Source organism: Varanus komodoensis, unplaced genomic scaffold, assembly GCF_004798865.1.
Source record: "Varanus komodoensis strain SLA01 unplaced genomic scaffold, ASM479886v1 scaffold81, whole genome shotgun sequence".
NCBI classification, from domain to species: domain Eukaryota; kingdom Metazoa; phylum Chordata; class Lepidosauria; order Squamata; family Varanidae; genus Varanus; species Varanus komodoensis.
The window spans coordinates 99,398-119,187 of NW_025336495.1; the positions used below are offsets into that span (position 1 = coordinate 99,398).

General features: G+C 52.4%; 1 protein-coding gene across 2 annotated transcripts; it reads left to right on the forward strand.

The window, feature by feature from the left end:
- Positions 1 to 142: 142 nt before the first annotated feature.
- KIAA0753 (KIAA0753 ortholog) lies at positions 143 to 15,859 on the forward strand. 2 transcript variants are annotated; one of them, XM_044456158.1, is made up of 17 exons: positions 143 to 211; positions 1,035 to 1,183; positions 2,011 to 2,572; positions 3,636 to 3,742; positions 3,976 to 4,038; positions 4,393 to 4,611; positions 5,134 to 5,299; positions 5,913 to 6,127; positions 6,339 to 6,508; positions 7,062 to 7,157; positions 8,243 to 8,330; positions 9,289 to 9,348; positions 9,993 to 10,097; positions 11,100 to 11,181; positions 13,117 to 13,237; positions 13,858 to 14,079; positions 14,855 to 15,859. In XM_044456158.1, exons 2-17 carry the CDS (start codon positions 1,091 to 1,093, stop codon positions 14,958 to 14,960), a joined length of 2,475 nt encoding a protein of 824 aa, XP_044312093.1. In that variant the 5' UTR covers positions 143 to 211; positions 1,035 to 1,090; the 3' UTR covers positions 14,961 to 15,859. The 2 variants fall into 2 exon arrangements, with proteins under 2 accessions (XP_044312093.1, XP_044312094.1); XM_044456159.1 differs by lacking the exon at positions 143 to 211 and having other exon boundaries at positions 1,142 to 1,183; positions 1,978 to 2,572.
- Positions 15,860 to 19,790: the final 3,931 nt, after the last annotated feature.

The following is a 19,790-nucleotide window of genomic DNA, read 5'->3' on the forward strand; positions in this document are numbered from 1 at the left end:
GGCCGCGGCTCCTGCTCCCCGCAGCCCTCGCGGTGCAGCCCTCCCGGAGGCCGCCCGGCGCTCAGACCCGCTGTGCGAGAGCGCCGAGGGTCCGCGGGCCGCGCTCCGAGGCGGGGTCACGAAACGGCGCGGCTGCGGCTGTTCGCGGGCCTCGCCGGCTCCGCATCGGCTCCCGGTGCGGGAGCGGAGTGGAGCGAAGCGGCTGAGCTGGGTGAGCGCCGGAAGCCGCGGCGCTGGCGGGAGCGGGTGCCCGGTGCCCGCTGCGGCCTAACGGCGTTTGGGCTTCCACTGGACCGAGAGCAGCGATGCGCCCGGAGAGCGGTTGCCTCCCGTCTGGCTCGTCTCGGCATCCTGCCGGTCGAAAAGCGGGTGCAGCGGCGCGGCAGCTGGCCGCGTGCTGCTTGCTTTGCCCACCTGGCCCAAGGATCTGTGGCTGAAGCCCTGGGGCTCAGCTAGCCCCGTGGGAGGACTTTCCTCTCCCGACTGCCAGTCGTCAAGGCACAAAGGCCTCGTGGGGGGATCCGTTGCCCCTTGCCGCCGGCTTCCCAGCCTCCACGTCACCTTTGCGCATCGCAAGAGCAGACCCTGGGGCGTGAAGAGCGGCGGGGCTTCTGGCCTGGCTCTGCAAGCAGCCCAAGTTCTTCATCCCTGTAGAAAGTACACAAACCAACTTTCTCTTGGAATGCCAGGCACAGGGGCAAGCCACAAGGGAAGGGAAGGACTTTCAGCCTTGGAGCCTGTCATTTGGTCTTTTTCAGAGGCTGAGGTCAGGGGGGCAAACTGTGGACTCTGGTTTATTTAAAACATTTCTGTGCCATGCCTATAGGGACTGTTCTCTTTTTCGCTCATCAGCTCTGCTCCTGCCCTGCCCTGATATAATAGTTAGCGGGTTGGAGTGTGCTGTGGTTTTTGGCACACTCTGGAAAGAAATTAGGTTCTTATCTGTTTGGTTGTGAGAGAAGAGTCTTTAGGGACTAAGTAGAGAATATGTTCCTATTAGCAGTTCTAATACTGGTTGGATCTTCATATTTTAGCAACATCCTAGGAGCTGGCAGGAGATCTGCACTCTCAGAGGCACCTGCCTGCTGTGATGGAACTCAGGAAAGAAGGGGCAGTCGCTGGTTCTTTGACATCCCATCACCTGCAGGCAAACAAAAGTGCCACGGGCCCCTCACAAACCCAGGTACTGGCCTCAAACTGCTTCCTTTGTGGGCTTGGTTTGCAGACATTTTGAAAGGCCAACTTGAGCTGATAAACTGGCCATTTTCACACTGCTAGCTCTGGCCTAATGTACGTTGCATGTTTCTTAGAGATGTACTGACAAACTTTAACCAGGGTGAGGAATGACCTGTTGTCAATCTTGCAATGACTTACAATCCAGTCACATAATTAAGTGTGTGTGTGAAGGGGAGTGAACCTACTTCCTGCTGCTAGTCCTGCTGCACTCCAAAGGGCTATAGAAACCTGGTTTAAATGCAGTTAGGATGCATGTTCAGCCAAAAAAAAGTTCAGTAATGCGTAGCATGCCCCAGTTAACATACCGGGCATTATGGGACTTCTTTGTTTTCTGCCAAAGCATGAGTAGGATCACTCCCATAGAGAAATTGTGATGGTGGGTGTCTTCTGACCAGGCTCGGATAATCCACTAATCCACAGTTGGTTCCCTTGTTTCCCTTCCAAGAGGTGCTGACAACATCAAAGGGGAGACACTGGGTGGGGGAGGTGGCAAGGATGGTCAGCTTTACTTGCCATTGTCTCTTGGGTATTCTGGCTCTGATGAGCTAAAGTTGATTAGCTTGCAATCACCCCCTTGGGGGTTTCAAGGTAAGCTAGTGGACATCTTTTATGTTTCTTTACAATAAGCTGCCTTGCCTTGAGACAGTGGGCCTTGTGGTCCAGCAAGATCTTGCTTAATGGTTGAGAGCAGATTGAAAGTTTGATCTCTTTGATCTCAGTGCGTTGCTCTCTCTGCTCCAGCACTGTAACTGTGGATGTTGATGTTTGGTACAGCTCCAGTTCAGCCTGAAGGTGCCTGCCCTGCTTGAGAACATGCCTGCCCGCTACACCACCCCCTGTCCCATTATCATAGAGAAGTTGCCGCAGTCGGAGGGCTGGCAGGATCAAGGGGCCGGCAGTAGACTGGGTCCCTCCAACTCTGTGGAGTTTTCTGTTGTCTCTGAAGAGGAGCTCAATCGGGCTATGCTGCTGGCCAGGAGGGATGTCAAGCGAAAGCATCTGAAGGAGCAAGTGAAGCTGCACCAGCTCAAGAGAGAAGAGTCCAGGCCAGCTGCAGGGCGAAACAGCTCCCGGGCCCTTCTGAGCACTGAGTGCCAGCTTGACGACTATTCCCAGATGGAGACGATGGGCTCTGGAGCCAAAGTCTTCCTCTACGCACCCACTCAGGTCAAGTCAGACCTTTCTCTATCTGATTCACCCCCCACACGTGATCCGGGCCTTGGGCCGCCCACACAAGTCCCCAGAAAGGAGGAGGACCAAAGCAGCCTGGAAGTCAGGCGACTGCAGAAAGAACTTCAGAAGTACATCCAGAAAATCGAACAGCTGGCAAGGAAAGGTGAGGGAGAGAAGGGTGAACTGTTGCCGTGGGGCAAAAGCTTAGTCCTGAGTTCCTTCCATTGGAATATCGGACTGCAAGGGCTGGTGGAGTAGGCTGGCACGTGAGAAAGGTTGTGGTGCAGTGCCAGAAAAAGGCAGGAGTCCTTACCCAGCCAAGATAGATGCATTGTGGGGAGGAGGATTGGGGCCTCCTCCGATGCCCTTGGCTCTCTCCCTACTGGCTTGGCTGTTTTTTCACAGATGTTTCCATGGCAGTCAAGGCTGTTGCTGTGCGTTGCAAGCCCAGATGTGGCCCACCCCTGTTCTGGAGGGGAGGGCAATGTGAGGAGCCAGTTGGCTGGTGTCAGAGCCCCCGCTGTGGTCACGGATGTGGAGGTCTCTGGAGTGGCTTTTGCCTGTTGTGGACAGGCCGGCCTCAGAAAGATGATTTGAGGCAGGGACACCTTTCTGTTTGCTCTGCACCTGCTGGGGCTGATCCCCAGCACCCCCTGTCTCCTCCACCGCCATTTGCCTTCAGTGGGTGTGCGGGGGCGGGGGGCTGCCAAGTCCAGAGATTTCTCTTTCTTCTCTCTGGGGTCTTAGGAGGCATCTTTGTCCCCTGCCTGCAGCAGAGCCCATTGGTTTGAATGGGTAGCCCTGTGGGAAGGGGCCTGTTTCCAGCCGTGGCTGATCATCTCTTAAGGCTGGCGGTGAAGGATTCATTCAGGGTAGGCAGATACTTCCTCCCTCCACGTGGGAAAAGACAGGTTAATGAGCTGACTTGTTTTAATTAGAGATCAGCAAAGAGCTTGAACTGAGAGAATCTTTGGGAGTATTGGTTGACTGACTCATCAACAGCAAGACTCCCTGCTGCTAACACTGGGACTGGGGTGGAGACAGGAAGGGGGCATTTGGAGCATCTTTTGGAAGCAATGCAGTTTTGCATGCATCCTGGCTGGGCTCTGTATCATCTGGGGCCCTCTTAACTTGGGGTATGTGTGTGCCAGTCATTCATGGTTTTAGTGCCAAAGGGTCTGCTTTTTTCTAACTGAGCACAGCCTCCTGTATTTCCTTGCCCTCAGAGAGAAGCGAGACAGTGTTGGATCCGGATGAAGAGCACCGCATCCGTGTCCGGAGGCAGGAACAAGCCGTACGCTCTGCCCGCATGCTCTATGTGCTTCAACAACAGGTCTGAGTGAGCCCTGGGCAAGTTGACTGCTCGAGTTCTGTGCACAACTTGGATTTTGGCTCTGCCCTGCTTGGAGGCTTCTCTGGGCTTTGGGGTAGTTCCGACCCCACCTCAACTCTGGTTCCAGATCTGTAGCTTGGCAGCCAAAACCAGGCAGCTGTGAACTGGAAGGCATACAAAGGACTTAACGTGTTTGTCTGTAATCTGGCTAATTTTGCTGTGTGATTAACCAGGTCAAAGAAATCCAGGAAGATCTGGAAAAGCTAAGTCCTCATAAAATCAAGCACACAAAGAAGGTGAGACTGAGTTGCTATGGAGACATGTGGAAGCAAAATCACAGTGAGGGAACAGCCTTCCCACCCATGCCGGAGTCTCCCTGAATGACTCCTGGTGAAGGGGACTAGAGCGTATTGGGGTGGGAAGGCTGGGAGCGCTTTGCTTGGCACAGTGCCCAGGGTGCCCTTCCGTCTCCCTGAAGTGAGAAATGGGTTGCCTTCAATTCTGGCTGGACATCTAGCCCTGCATCCTGCCATCTGCCACTGCTGTAGCTCCTGCCAGAGTGCACTGAGGGTGTTTCCTCACAGTTGGCAGAGGTGCCTGGCTACAGGACTGCTGTTTCAAGCCAGCCCCTTCCTCCTCTTGTGATGCAGTCGCGAGCCATGGCCAGACTGGCAGCAGCCCACAGAGGGGCCGTCCGGGCCCTGCAGACATTTGTCACCCACTGTGCTGACCAGCCGGAGCAGCAGCCGGCTCTTGGCCACTGCAGGGAACTGGGCAACCTTGTCCGGCAGCTCTCGCTCTGCTCCGCCCGCCTTGAGATGGACTCCTGCATGCCCGACATCATCATGGACCTGCTGCTGCAAATAGAGGTCAGTCTGGAATGCGACTGGGAAGAGAGCAGCTTGCTTGGTTCCTGCGGGTGCGTGCTGAGCTTTGCGCTCCACGGATAAGAGCCAGCCGGCACAAATAGGCCTTGGAGGAGGAGGATGTGCTGGGTGACACTTTGGTTTGGGCTTTGGAGGGCTGGCTGGACCGTTTGGTTTCTGGGCACTCTGGCTTCACAATTAACTGAAGATGCCGTGCAGCAACTGAGTTTGCCGCGTGTTTGCTTCAGCTGTTTTCTAAACTCCTTGTGTGGATGAGATGCTGCTTAAATATGCGAATGGGCTTTTGCAAATGGGGCAGCATATAAGTGTTCCAAATAAAGAAAAAAACAAATATTTTTATGGGCTGCTGCATGTGGGGCACCTGCAAATCAGATCATTTCATTCCTGCAGCTTGTCCAGGGGCTTCCTGATTGTTTGTTAGGCAGGAAAGGAAATCGCACATGAACTGATGGGGGTGTCAAGTTGCAGAGGTTTATCTGTTTCAACTGTTTTGTATTGTGGCAGGACCTGGACTGTCTGCTGGCCCAGAAGACATCTAAGAGAGGGCCAAAATGGCTGTCTCCCTCTCAGGCTGACCTGGTGAAGGGCCCTGCCAGGCTGCCAAGGAGAGAGAAGAAAACGTCTGCCTCAGAGCTGAGGAAGCCACCAGTGGCCAGGAAGCTTCTCCCTGGTGGGTCAAGAGAGATTTCATTGGCTTGTGCGCTGCACAGCAGGATATGTCCTTTAGGGGCCTCGCTTTGCACAAGCATGATACTGTGGGTAGAAGTAAGAGCTGCTTGCTCATGTGTCACCGTGGCTGACAGTCTGTTGAGTGCGGTCCCCCTTGAAGAGGCGCCATGTGCGTGGGGAGGGCAGTGGTGACTTGGAGGCTCTCTCTGTCGAGGGTGTCTTGCTTTGCGGGCACCAGGAGGCGAAAAGAGGCTTCTGGTTCTGAGGTTTATCACCACTTTACTTTGTTTAGGAGAAAAGCTCTTGCTCTGTTCAAAGCTGAAAAAGGCTTAATATATTCTACATGATGAAGTGAAAACTGACACAACCCAAATTAAGCTTGTCTAGGGCTGGATCCAGGGAGACTTTGCACCTTCAGCCTGAGAAGGTGTCTCTTGTGTACCTTATGTAGTAATGACAAAGCCACTAGTCACAAAGTCATTTCAGTTTCAAGTTGTAATGTTACAAAATATTGAGAAGTGAGGGGGGGGGGGGAATGGCTGAATAGATTTGTGAAGTGCTGAAGGACCTTTAAGTTACTTGATAAATAATAGCATTTTGATCCTTGGCTTTAGATCCACTTGTGGAACCTGACGAGATCCTGGTGCCACAGAGGAGAAGTGGTTCCAGTTGCACCAGGGGCAGGGAGGGGCCGTCTCCTCTGGACCGCAGCGCAGCTGCACAAGCCAGGAGCAAGGCCGTGGCGCGAACCCAGCCCACGAAGCAAGGCGCAGGCCTCGAGAGCGGCCCCCTGCAGAAGCGTGGCGTCCAGCTTTCCACCAGACCACAGGTACTCTGGTGTATGCTTGGTGGTCTCTCTTCTGCCTACTTGTCTCTGAACTTAATTTCAGGTGCTGCCAGATAGACTCTCTCTTCCTGTAATAATATGTTGCTTTTCTGAGTTGCATTTGTTGGAAACAAGGCACTGGGCATTATTTTGGAGGAAAATGTCTTAAGCGGTTATAAATGCACCTTATTTGTATGTGTTTCCGTTTCTCCAGGGGAGTGGTCAGCCTCACAGGACAAAAGTGGCTCAGCCTTTAGTCAAGCAGGCCCGGTTCCAAGAGCCCACCATTGCTTTCCAGCTCAAGGAGATGAAGCCACCTGTCCGAGAGAGCCAGTCCCCTTGGGTGCCTCCCGGCCTTACTTCTCCCCTGGCCTTGCCTCAGCGGTAGGTCAGCAGCTGCTAGGGCGGTGTGCAGGGGAGATGGGGCCAGATGGTCTGAGCGGGTCGGAAGAGCCACCTTGCAGTCCTGTCCAGAGGCTCGCATGTTGGAAGCGGCTTTCTCTTGTCAGTACGTAAGACTCAGCGATGGACCGGTTGCGGTGGCTCCCCAGGGCCACAGGCGAAGCGTCTTCCTGTGCAGAGATGCTAAGAGCTGGACCTGAGACGTGCTGTTTGCAGAGGCTCCTTGGGAGGCCCTTCCCTGTGGCAGAAGTGAGCGTTGGCACTGCAGTTGCAAGCTCCTTTGAAGGGCGGCGCTCACTTTTCCTCTTTTCCCCAAAAGCCTTGGCAGTCCTCTACCTTTATGCCCTGGCTGATGTTTCCAGCAGGTCGTTCTCAATCGTGCTCATTAGTTCCTTTACAGAGTGTAAATCCTGCTGAGGTAGAATCCAAACTTTCTGCAATTGGTGACGCAAGGCCACCATTTACTGCTTCTGCCAATTGTCTTTTTCCCAAGGGACTGCATGAGTTACAATCTCCTTCTGTCTCTTTCTTGTAGGCACACAGAGAAAGGCTGCAGAAGCAGAAATCCTTCTCAAGGGCAAGAGGCATTGGGAGAGGGAGCCCCAGGCACCATGAAAAAGGAAGTGCTCAGGTTGGCAGTGGCGAGCAGGGATTGGGAGCAGTGTGGCTGTGCCTTTTTGGCACATTCCAGGACTCCTCATTTCCGTTACCCAGACACATGAATTATTTTGTCAACTTAAATTGGCATGGAAGTGTAAACAGGAAGGAATTTCTCTTCTGAGTATATCTGAGTTGGGCGTGACTTCTAAGGCTAGCATGGACCAGAAAATAACTGGGAAATGGAAAAATAACTGGCAAAAAGCTGAAACATGGCCATGCCTCAGATTGAACATTCTGATTCCAAGGAAAAGCAGTTAGTGACTGTTCTCGCCAGATGCCTGGGGCCATTTGGCACTTGCTGGGAGACCTGGATCAGTCGGCCCCAGCTATCTCTTGTCAGGAGCCAGGCTGGACAGGCACTTCCAGTGCTCTTGTTTGTTTATTTAGAATTTTTGTATGCCGTCCCATTTGCATGAGCCTTGGGATGGCATACATACAATAAACAAACACAATACAAATAGTGCACATAAAATCCAGATTGCTTGCAGCAGAAGCCGCTGTCCCACGGCTTCTTGGGCTTCCTGAGGTCCAAGAAGGCTATGCAGCTGCTCACCAGTCTGACTTGATGACCTTCGCCTGCATAGTGTGCATCTTCCGCATATAATCTCTGAAGCAAGCAGGCAGCAGTGCAGGCAGGGGGTGCAGGCCTTGGTCCTTGCCGTTTGCGAAGGACTTTGAGCTCTGGAGCTGCTCAGTATTGAGGTGCCGCTTCCCTTCCTTCTTCCTCCTGCATGTGGAGGGAGCAGGAGTGAGCCCCGGGTGGCTGGGGCTGTTTTCATCCTGGTCCCCGGTGGTGACATCACAACCATGCAAAAGACGGGTGCCACCAGAGCAAGCCTGTGAGTTCAGGCCTGGGTGCACGCCGACCTGAGGGTTTATTTTGGAGGGCAGTTGACCATCTTCCTTGCATCTCAAGCATGGTTCTTCTCTACGGGTTGGAAATTGCGGAGCACTTATCCTTGTTCCGTAGATGTGTGCTCAATCATCACACGTCATCTTAGAGTGAAGGTGTTAAGGATCAGACTTTCACTGTGGGGCATGTTTGTACACCTCTAGAGCTGAGGGTACCTCGCCGACCCAGAGACTGGAGAAGAGTAGACAAGCTGTTCAGGAATTCCTGGAGCCTCTCTTGGCAAAAGCTCAGGTACAGCAAGGGAAAGCATCTCCCTTCCACACCCCTGGCAAGTATTTTGACATAGCTTTGCACTCGAGGATATTCTGCAACTCTGTTCCCCAAGAATTGCTGTGTTGCTCACAAGACGCATCATCCCATTCTTCTCACTGCCATCCCTACCTCTTGCCTTTTGCAAGCATGGATGAGGAATTTCTCACCTGCGAGCTTACGGGAGCCCGTGGAAGCTTTGCTGTGGCCTCAGAGGCTTGTGCAATCACCACCTCGAGTCCCACCTTGACTGAAAGTACGGGTCCCTTTGCTGTGCATATCTGGCTTTGCCTCTTGTCTTCCCCCCTCCCCCATTTCTTATGTTTCCAACTTCACTGTGCTTGCTGGCTGCATCCCATAAATATCCATCAACCTTTTCTAGAAGGCTGCAGAGACCTTTGGTCTCAAAACTGTCTGCTTTTCTTCAGTATGGCCATCTTTCCCCTTCCTACAGGCTGCTCTGAGTGTGTTTCAGCTGGGCATCTTCCTTGTAGTGGGTGCACAGCGAGATCTGAAGCTGCATGGTGTTATACCTTGATTTTTGTATTTATTTATTTGATTCCTGTCCTGCCTTTTTTCTTACAAAGACTGAACGTGGCTAACATCATTCTCCTCCTGCTCTCAACCTTATCCCCACAACAACAACCCTGTGAGTTAGGCTGGGTTGAGAGTCTGGCCTGGAGTCACCCAGCTGGCTCCGTGGCTAGGCGGGAGTCAGAACCAAGATCACGCTCTGGCTTTTCGACACCCCCTCCCCACCACTCTGACCTTGTGACAGGCAGGCTGCTTTCCCTTCCTTCAGAAGCTGAAGCCACTTCAGAAGCCGGGGCTGCTCTGGCTGTGCAGGACGCATCGTGGGTCTTCTTGGTTCTCTCATTTAGACTTGAGATGGGGTAGGGAGACCCAGCTAATCCTCTGGTATACTTTTCTCTCTTAAAAGGCGAATCTCTCCTTGAAGCCTCTGCTGGACAATTCACAGGAACCCCAGGATGCTGGAAAGGTATGCCCTGGCTCTGGGGACGGAGGAAACCTTGCCTCACCCCGCAACTCTAGGAAGCCTTTGCGGTCTGGCCCAGTTAGGAAGGAGTTTCCCAGTGGTCCCCAGCAGTGCTGCTCTTTGTGAAATGCTTCCATGTCAAGATCAGAGTGTGTAAAGAAGCCACTGAGCAGAGGATCCGTTCCAGCACTCTCCCCATAGCAACCAGCTGTCTCGGCAGAAGTGTCCTGACCCACACCTGTACAGGGCAAGCGGGACCTTTGTGACCAGCTCTGGCTAGTCAGTGGCGACTGCTTTGGCAAGTGGTGCGAAGCCCAGCCAGAGTTTTTCAGGGACAAGTGAGCTCCTCCACCAGCTTTAAGGGGTGAACCCAAGTCAGTGCTTGGCTATAGAACTGCTTCTTGCAAAGCCTGTTCAGGATTCAGATGCATCTGCCAAATATTTTGTCAAGCAGACAAGAGTGGAGGATGAGTGGAGGGCAGGAGCTGGAAGTTGGCTAGTCCTGTGTGAACGAGATCACCAGGGCCTCAAGCGGGCAACCCTCCTCTGCCCCCCAGGACTCTTTGTGGGGAGGAAATCCTGTCCTGAATGAGTCATCCGTTATGGGGTCACACATAGCAAAACCTCTTTTCTGTGTCTCCTGTCAGACTGCTGATGGTTTGAACTGTGATGAGAATGCAGAATTCGAAGCTGTTCCTGTGCTCAGCTCCTCTGATCTGGAGTTGATGCTGCAAAGGATGGAGGAAATTGAGGTGCATTCAGGTTCTGACATCTGACCCTTGCTGAATTTCTCTCAGGAGAGGCCTCACTGCAGGCAACTTGCAATTTGCAGTGATTTCAAGATGGGGGCTCTTCAAAGGAACTCTTTTGGTGCTGCATCCTGTCCCAAGGTCCCTTCTGAGGTGCTCCTGGAAGTCCCTTGTGTTCACACCAGGAGGAGCTCCATGCCATGACAAAGAACATGGCCCAGCTGCATGCAGAGGGACCCACTGGCTTCAGGATTCTTTCCAGGCCCCTGTCCCTACTCAGAGTTTCTAGATCTGTTTGTCTGGGTGCTCCAAGATGGATGAGGGCACGGTTGACGGGCTGCAAGCAGAGGGGGACTATCATTTGGATTTTAAAATTTTTAGCCAAGAATGCACTGGGGGTTTTTAAACGATTTTTAAAAAATTGTTATATTATCATTATTTATATATGTATTTATGTATTCTTTGTGAGCCACCCCGAGGCTTTGTTGCGATGGGGGCGGCATAGAAATGTCTTAAATAAATAAATATCAGTGGGGAATCATCAGGATGGCAGCCAGTGACAAGTGGGATCCCCCAGGGCTCAGTTCTGGGGCCAATTCTGTTTGACTTTTTTATCAGTGACCTGGAGGAAGGGATAACCAGCCTGCTGGCTAAATTCACAGATGATACCATGGTGGGGACAGTGGTCGCAACTGAGGAGCAGGAGATCCAGATCTGGAAGGACACTTTGAGATGGAGCTCACGGGGTTCTTGGGCTAGTCCTTGACTTAGACTTGCCTACCTCGCAGGATCGTTGTGAGGATAAAAAGGGGAGGGGAGAGGGACCGTGTGCAATGCAGTGGGCCCCCTTAGCCGTCCTCCTGCTGCACAGGCTCTGGCCTTTCAGTCCACAGGGCGGGCTTTCCTTAGACAGGCCACGGTGGTTGTGCCTCCTTCGTGCCACCAGCATTCATTTCCCTGCCTGGAATGACCTGTGAAGTAACGCTGGGTTTGTGTGTCTTGCAGCGCTCCCAAGAGGCCGTGCACAGGCGCTACACCCAGGTGGCTTACTCAGACCCTGAATTCTGGACTCGGGACAAGAGGAAGGGTGAGTTTCTGGTCCTTTGGCATTTTGAGGTGGAGGAGGAGCTGCCAGGTAATGAGCAAACAGCTTGTCAAGGGGGTGTGGTAAGAGTGAGGACGTACCTGGTTGGTGCCTTGCCCCTATTTGCATGAGCCTGTCGGGTTGGGATTAGGGTTTTTGAGACAAGTTCCCTGTAGATTCCTCTCTAGATGATGCCTCTTTCCGGAAGAAGGTGCTTGGGAAGGAGGATTTGTTAGGGGATGTGTTCCCTGTCTAGGAACGGGGCTGATGAAATGTGGTGGAAGGTCCCTGCACCCAGCCCGGTAGTAGGAATCCAGGCAGTTATTTCTCTGGCTGTTGCTCCTCAACTGCCTCAAGATTCCACCTGTTTTCCTTTCTCTTGTCATACTTGAACTCAAAGGGACACATGTTAAGCTGATGCGTAGGAGATTCAGGACAGATAAACAGAAATCCACCACTCAGTGTGGAATCACACTATGAAATGCATAATGCTGATCACCGAGTTGGATGGATTCAAAAGGAGATTAGACAAATTTAGGAAGGAGGAGGCTAGCAACAGTGCAAGAACTACTAGTCCTGATGATCATTTATTTGTTCATTTATTTCATTTTTAATCCACCCAACAGCTAACTTTCTCTGAATAGATTACAAACAGTTAAACATTCTAAGATGCTAAAGAATGAAATGCAAAATTTATTTATTTAGCAAACTTATATGCCTCCCCCTTCGCATAAGCCTCGGGGTGGCTTACAAACATAAATAAATACTACCAATACAATAATATAAAATTGGAGACATACTGGCCAAAGTTGTTAAAATCAATAAATAAAATCAACAATTAAAATGACATATAAATAAAAGGTCTTGGCCTGGCGCCGAAAAGCGAATAACGACGGAATGCAAATAATATGCATTCAGCTCTCCCTATTTGCAAGGTTCGGGAACAGGAGCTCTGCCAGTGGAAAAATGTGAATATCTTTTAGGCCCTCCCGCAAGCCCTGAACTCTTAATACCATACATGTCCTGGTAGCTGCATTACAATTTCCTCTTTTGCAATTTGAATAACCTTTGACCTAAAACGAGTCCTGAGGCATGGCCTGCTGGGTGCTTGTCCTGCATTGCATCCTGAGCCTTGCCTGTGATCGCACACCCTGTCCTGAGTCCAGTGCCTGCCCTGCCCTGGCTGGAGGTGGTGCACCATTCGGGGCTGGGAAAGGGAGCACTCCCTGCGTGACTGTCTGTGGCGTAGTGGTCCGTTGGCCACAGTAGACCACAAAACTCCAAAATATTCCCATTTAATGGCACACTCATGAATAATAAAATCCATCGAATTTAAGCCGTGAAAGTCAAGGTTTGAGTGTAACACAAAACAATAAACAGTACAGGTACCAAGTACAGTGCAGGCAGACATAAAAATCTAGAACTGGGTCTCTAAAATGACCTGGAGAAGAGAATGGGCTTTGCCTGGCACCCAAAAGAGGTAACAATGTAGGAACTAGGTCCACATTTTGGGGAGTTTCTTGTATATGTAAGATGCTAGCACCAGAACGCCCCTGCCTGAGAAGGTTTTATGGAACCCCCATGGAGGCTGCATTTCTGGGCAACCTGGGTGGGAGGTCCGCCTGGCACCGTCGTTATTTGTTTTTCGGCACCAGGCTAAGACCTCTTTATTCAAACAATATTTTAACAACTTATAATATTTATAGGTTTTAATGGTGCAGCCAGGGTGCTTCCGGGTTTTATCTGTATTTGTATTATATTTATTTATTTGTGTGAGCCGTCCCGAGGCTATATAGCAAGGGGACGATATACAAAAACTTTAAATAAATAAATAAATGCTGTGGCGGGTTTCCTGTGAGCAGGAGGGTTGGCCACATTGTGAGCTGGTTGAGATGGACATTAGGCTGCACAGTTTTCTTACTTTCCTCCTCTACCTAGGGAGAGAGTGTGCAGTGGGAGGCCAAGAGCTGGCACTTCCTCCTCCCATCCAGATAAAGAAGCTGGATAGTCTCAAAGAACTGCAAGTGGATATTGTTCTAGAAAGACCCTTGGACACCAAGTGAGTCGGAAGTACAGGAGCACAGCCTGCTTGTTTCTGCAGCGTCCTGATCACTTATCAGCCTCCTTGCCGCTTGTGCTGAGAGCTTGCCCAGCAGCTCTGGTGCTCTCCCAGCAGTCTGACCTCCCACAGTTTATGTGATGGCAGTGCTGCTGTTTCTGTGAGGAAGCAAAACTGGATGGAGGCACCCTTTGCCTGCTGGAGCTCAGGGATGGAAGGGCCTGCGTGGTGCTGATGGCCACCAGGAAGGGCCCCACTGGATCACAGCAGTGTGGCTCCCTCAGACTTCCCTAGACTGGCCAGTCCAGGGAAGTCACTTACCTTTTGAAAAACAAGCAAGGAAGCTCGGGCAGGTGCTCCTGCTTTTTGCAGTGCGGTGGGCGGGTGGACCTTGTCAGGAGCCAGTTCACTGAACCTCTGTGGTGCCTTCACTCTCCTTGAGGGAAGGGCCCTGAGTGAGGTCTGGGTGGGAAGGGCTGTATGTTCTGGACCCAAAGGGAGCCTGCACAGCCTTGGAGGCAGGGGGCCTTGGGTGGCAGTCTCTGGCGTGAGGCTTCTGGGAGCATCCATCTTGGAGGGAGGGAGGGATCCATCCATCTCTCACTGTGTTGTGCTTTCAGTGCTGTGGAGGGAGACATGGAAACAGTGGAGGAGCCCCGGCCTGGGACTCCGCTTCCTTCCACATGGCACCTTCGCCCCCAGAAGTGGGCTGGCACCTTCCTCTCCGTCCCCAAGAATATGCTTCAGAGCATCTGCGATTACCAGGCGTGCTACATGCAGCACCTGAAGGGCATCTCTCACGAGGCAGTGGAGAACTTCAACCCGTGGCTGATCGCAGAAAGGTGCGGTGTCAAGGGCCATGCAGGGGCCTGGACTAGAGAGGCATTTGTTGGCTGGAAGGATGGCAGGCTGATGGCACGGAATGTGGCCAATTGGCTTCCTGGTGATCCCACCAGGCGGGGCCCATGCCTTGCCCTCAAATGCTGAACACGCAAGAGGAGGGACCCTCCCCTCCCCTAGAATGCAGAAACAAAGTGAGTCGGAAGGGGCACCCCAGGCCATCTAGTCTGACCCCTGGCTCCAGTCAGCTCCACTCCTGTAATCCCCAGCCCTCCCTCTTCCTTTCTTCCCAGTGCTGCTTCCCAGCCTGGTCAAGGTACCTGAGCGTGAGCAGTCGTCGTCGTCATCATCGCAGCCTTTGCCCATCAGTGGCTGGAATCCCGTTCCCAGCCCCTTCCACTTTCCTCCACAGGTTGTGCCTGAGTGGGCAAGCAACCTCCCCTCCCCTCTCCAGGCCCCCCTGCGAGGCTTCGCGCACCCCCCCCCCACCTCGCCGGGACCAGAAAGGCTGCCTGCCCTTTTGCAGCCCCTTGCTGTGAGAAAGAGACTCTCTTGGGGCCTTCCTTCCCACCTGGGCAGATCTCTTAGCGACAGCGGAGAGGAAGCCCCCTCTTTGCCATCCCCTCTGAGTTGTGGGGTGGCGGGAAGACAGTCATGCCCAGAGCAGGCAAGGCCCCTGACCCCTTGTTCACAGAGGGCCTCAGTGGGTCAGTGAGAGAGTCCTGGAGTGCGAGACCTGGCCATTCACCTCTGCCCTGTGGGCCTCTTTCCCTTCAGCCTGGCAGAGCAGCTGACAGAGGAGGCTGTGCAAGACGTGGCGGCTGAGTTGCACGGGCTGTGCGAGGACTATGCGGAGACCGTTTTCACGGCCGAGTTCTTGTGAGCTGCTGCACACGCAGTGCTTTTTCTCTACCCATGCCGGGGAGCTGCCAGCCTGAAGAACTGGCCATGGCCGCGGTTCCAGTGGAAGAGACTCTGTCTTCTGTGTCTAATCTTCACACAAGAAGCATCTCAGGGAGGGGATTTGAATGCTCTCAAGTGGCTTCCCATGAGCCTTTGGGAGAGAAGCAGCAGAAACATGGCCGTCCCCATCTGGCAGCTGTGGCTCCAAGCAGCCATTCCAGCCAGCAGCTGCCCAGGGTGCTGCCACCATCATTCTGGTCTCTGGCTTTGCGACTGTACCCCTAAGTGACCGGGGCTTCCTTGAGACAGGGGCCTGCTCTCCCTTCTCTGTGCTGGATTCAGCCTGCTGGAGCAGCCCGGTTCTGCCGTGGGCAGCAGGCCCTGGCGCCCACTGGGGAGCCCCTTCTGGGCAAGAGGAGCCCCCTCCCATCACATGGCTAGTGGCCTGTGAGCCTCTGGGACAAGCCCAGGGTGCGCATCCAGGGGGCCTGGCATGTGTTGTCTTGGGGTCTGTGCTGGAAGGCCGCTCTTTGCCCTGCAGTACCACTACACGCTTCCCCCCTGCTGCGCCTGGGTTCCTCCTGCCTCGTGTCCTTTCCTGCAGGAGGGAAGGGAGGTCCTGTGGAAGCCGCTGCTGAACCGCCCCTCTGAGCACTGTGTGGTTTCTGAGGTGATGATGCTGAGCATTTTCCTGAAGGTCAATACTTTTAAAATAAACAGTAGAGCGTTCTTTTTAATTGCATGATTTTAGAACCTCTTTTTGTATCAAGGTAATATTTTTGACATGGTGGAAAGTTTTGTACAGTAAATCAGTAAATTTAATGAGTTGTTTTCTAAAGATGAAAGAACCTCAATTTATTAAATAAGTTTCTTTCGATACTCACATGTATATGTTTTTCTGCAATAATGTTTCCATATTCATTAGGTTTTTAAGACCTTTTTCACCACCTGCTGTGCTGCACAGCATTCAAGGAATCAACTCTGAGGGAAAGATAAGGGTGTTTAATTATGGGGGTAGCACAGGAGACATTTCAGTATCTGTTGTGTCTGGTAAATGGAAAGGAAAGAGACTTGTGTCATTTTCAACCCACAGAAGTTCAGAGAATCGTACAGTGGTAGAGTTGGACGGGGCCAGAAGACCATCAGGTCCAGCCCCCTGCTCGGTGTGGCCACTAAGCTCATCATACTGTATTTTTGTGCAGAAATATGTATCTTTAACAATATTGTGTAACTCTGCCTCACTTCCTGTTCTCCTTGAACAGCTTATATCCTTCAGTGGTTGAATTCCAGTCAGAAGAGTCATCCTACCAAGTTTCTGTTAAACTTACAGGTTCTAATCACCTTCCTGTTGTCGTGCGTGCGTGCGTACGTGCTCTGGCAAGATTCCCAGGCATACGCAAGAAACAGCCTGTTTGGTGGGGCTGATAGCTCAGACTCTGAGGATGATGTAGAGCTGGCTGAGCCAGAGGTGGCTCAGAACTCTCGCACTGGTAACGCAATTGTTGGTGTAACGGACAGGCCCGGACCCGCAGACTCCCTCCTGCAGTACCCACCCAAGCCTGCTCTGGATGGAAGCAGCTCAAGGACACCCACGGCCCAGTCTCCCTCCCGCCTGGGGAATGAAGCAGACGAAGGGCATGAGGGGGGAGATTTGGAATTGGGGAGATTAGTCTCTCGGATGGAGAGCACTGGCCGCCTGAAGATGCGGACCCCGTGGCCAGCCGGCACAGCCGCAGGCCGGGCCACTTGGGGGCTCAGAGTGCAGAGCGGAGGGTCGCCTGGTCCCACAGTGCCCCTCCTTCCAGAGGCAGGGGTCATAAGAAAAGTTTTGGGTAAACGGGGGTAGAGAGGGGTCAACACAGCTTGTGCATACTCGGGCTTGCGAGTGCTTAGAGTCTTCTACGTGCGTAGAATAAAGACGCTTAAAAGAAGTGCTGGAGAGACTGTCTTGCTTGGGAGGGGATGACACCTGTATTAAGTTCATGCTGTTTGTTTCCCATCATTGGTATATAGGCATTGAAGACCACGTGCATATTTTGGAAGAATGTTTTTGGGCACTATTGGAGCTGTTTCCTCTGTTGTGGGACATAAACCTTTGTCTGTTGATGCACCCAAATACACTTCTCCCTCCCCTATAGGACTCAGTTGAAACCCTCCTGATAAACTACTTCATGCTTCAAACTTTAGTTATTTAATTTCTGTTCCATCTTCCATCGTCTCAGAATCCAACTCGCATCAGCACCACTTTCATAGTCAGGCACTGGGGTTGGCTTCTGGCTCCTTACATCATCTAATAGAGTGTTTATTATTGCCAGCTTGAATTGTATAAATTGGCACTTCCTGTGTGAATTTCCCTCTTTTCTTTGGCATTGAAAAACTGCAGAAAATGTAGCAGGGGTGTGGCTCAAAATCACCTGTTTCTTCTCTGCAGTGGGAATAACAATATGAGTGTTGATTAATGCCAATGCAGAGCCATGATCAGTTTGTTTCTTTAATATTAGCTTTTATATCCCACCCTCCTCAGTGTCTCACGAGGAGCTTGGGCAGCAGTGGAAGACCTCAGGCCCATGGGACAAATACTGCTCTGCAAGGTTCATAGAAGCAGTGCAAGTCAGAAGGGGTCTCCCGGGCCATCTAGTCTGACCCCCGGCTCCAGCTGGCTCCACTCAGGATGTGCCTACCATGTGCATTTCCAGCCTATCCTTGAACACCCGCACCGATGGGGCCTCAACCACCTCCCGTGGAAGCCCGTTCCACACCCTCAGGGTCCTAACTGTCAGGAAGTACTTCCTGGCATCCAAATTGAACCTCGGTTCCCTGAGCTTTGATCCTTCATAATCCATTCCAAACATTTTCAAAAAATTCATAGCGGATTGGCTGGTCTGTAGATCCCAAATCCCTCCTTTTTTCTTGGTTGGATATTGGGATACCCTCCTCCAGTCATCTGGCAGTTCACCCTCCATTATTTCTTAAAGATGGTAGTGTTTCTGAGAGTTCTCCTGCCAGTTCCTCTGTTCCTTTAGGTTCCAGCTCATCAGGCCTTGGAGATTTGAACTTGTTCCAAGTAAGGGGGTGTTCCTGGACCCTCAGTTTGTATTTTGCCTTTACTAAGGAGATGATAGACCCTCTTGAGAGAAGACTGAGCCTCTCCTGCAGTTGAATTACAGGCATGAAGAGCTTTCAGCCTACAGTATGTTGGTGGTCTCCCAAGTTTTTGGCCCCAGCCATCATGAGAATGGGGCCCCTGGGCACTTCTCCAGACTGAATGTAGCTGAAAGAGACTCCAAGGCCCTGAACTCCAACCTCAAAGAAATGGGGCTGTGAGCAGAGATGTTACAAGGCACTGAGCTCGCTTCCTGGCCATGCTCTGCATTTAGCACCAGTATGAGCTGCATCGCTGGACTTGGAGGAGCTGAGGATACTGCAGAAGGATTCATTCTTCCAGAATCTGACTCTTGCAGCTTTAATTTGACTAAATTCAGCTTGAAACTGCACATGTCTCCAGCAGGAAAGAAGAAACTCACGGGAGAGGGGAGATGACTGCATTCCAGAGGTGGGTGAGTGTTGAAGGCAAAGGAAACACGACACTGTGGAAAATGGCCTCCTCCTAGCCCTTTCCCTCTTGTTCTCATTAGCAGGGGTATCTGGAGGAGGACTTCCGAGGAAGATTGAAGTGAGGAGGTAGGTCTATATGGAGAGACTGAGCATACTAATACCCAAATGCCAGTATACAGTAACTTCAAAGTTCTTACTGCTAGTGATTAAGCCTTAGGAGAAGTGCTTTAACCTTCTAAAACTGCTGTGCAGGGAGAGCTGCATCAAAGCTGGAAAACACCAAATGATCAGTGGCGGCCACACGTCTGGGGTTTTGGCCACAGACCCAGAGTTCCCCACTCCAGACATAAATGGTGTCAGACATGGACCTGCGACCTACAGAATCGGCAGACGTAGACCCTGGAGCTGCGCTGTGGAAGAGCCCACAGTGACTGTCTGATGGCTGTGATGTGGAGAGATGGAGATACACAGCTGGGACATCATTCTTCTTTTAGCTGTAGCCCCCGCCTGCCGCACTTCAAAATGTAGCCTGCTCTGAAGGTGTCCCCCGCAGGTCTCCTCAGGCAGTTGTCACCAGGGGCTGCAAACAAACCCACGCCTGCTGCTTCAAAATGGCTTTGGCCTGCCTGGATGAGAGACCCAAGAAAGTGTGAGGCAGTGTGGGGGGGCGGGGGTCCGGGGGGGGGGCTCTCCCCTTCTCCACCCCAGCAGCTCTCCTTTGAGTGGCCCTTTCATAGGATCCTGCTCAAGCAGGCACTTTTTCTGGCCTTTCTGCTGCTTTGAGGGCCTCCTCTTGATGGTCTGGAGGTGAGGCTGCTGCTCTGCTTCTGCTCCCAGAGCCCAGACAGCCAGTCCAGAGAAGGCCCCCTGCACTAGCACGCGAGTGGACGCCCTCCTGCTCACTGACCATGTGGGAATGGACGGGTCTTGCATCCCTTTGCTTGCACCCCTGAAATGAGGGAAGTTGAGAAGAACAGAGAGGGCCCAGGCAGGCTTTTGGGGAGTTAACCCTTCACACCTCTCCCGTGCTTGGGCGCATTTCCAGCTCCAGGGGCAGAAGACTGGGAGACCCCCAGGGAGCGAGTGGCAAAGGGCGGCCGGCTGAGGGTGACTGCCATCTGCCAATGCCCACAATGGACAGGAGGGGCTCCCGAGGAAAAGACGGTGGTGCCTTTGGGAATGAAAACATCCTCCTCTCCGATGGCAAATGGAAAGAGCCTCCAAGGGCCCTCTGCTCTCTGAACATGTGCAGAGG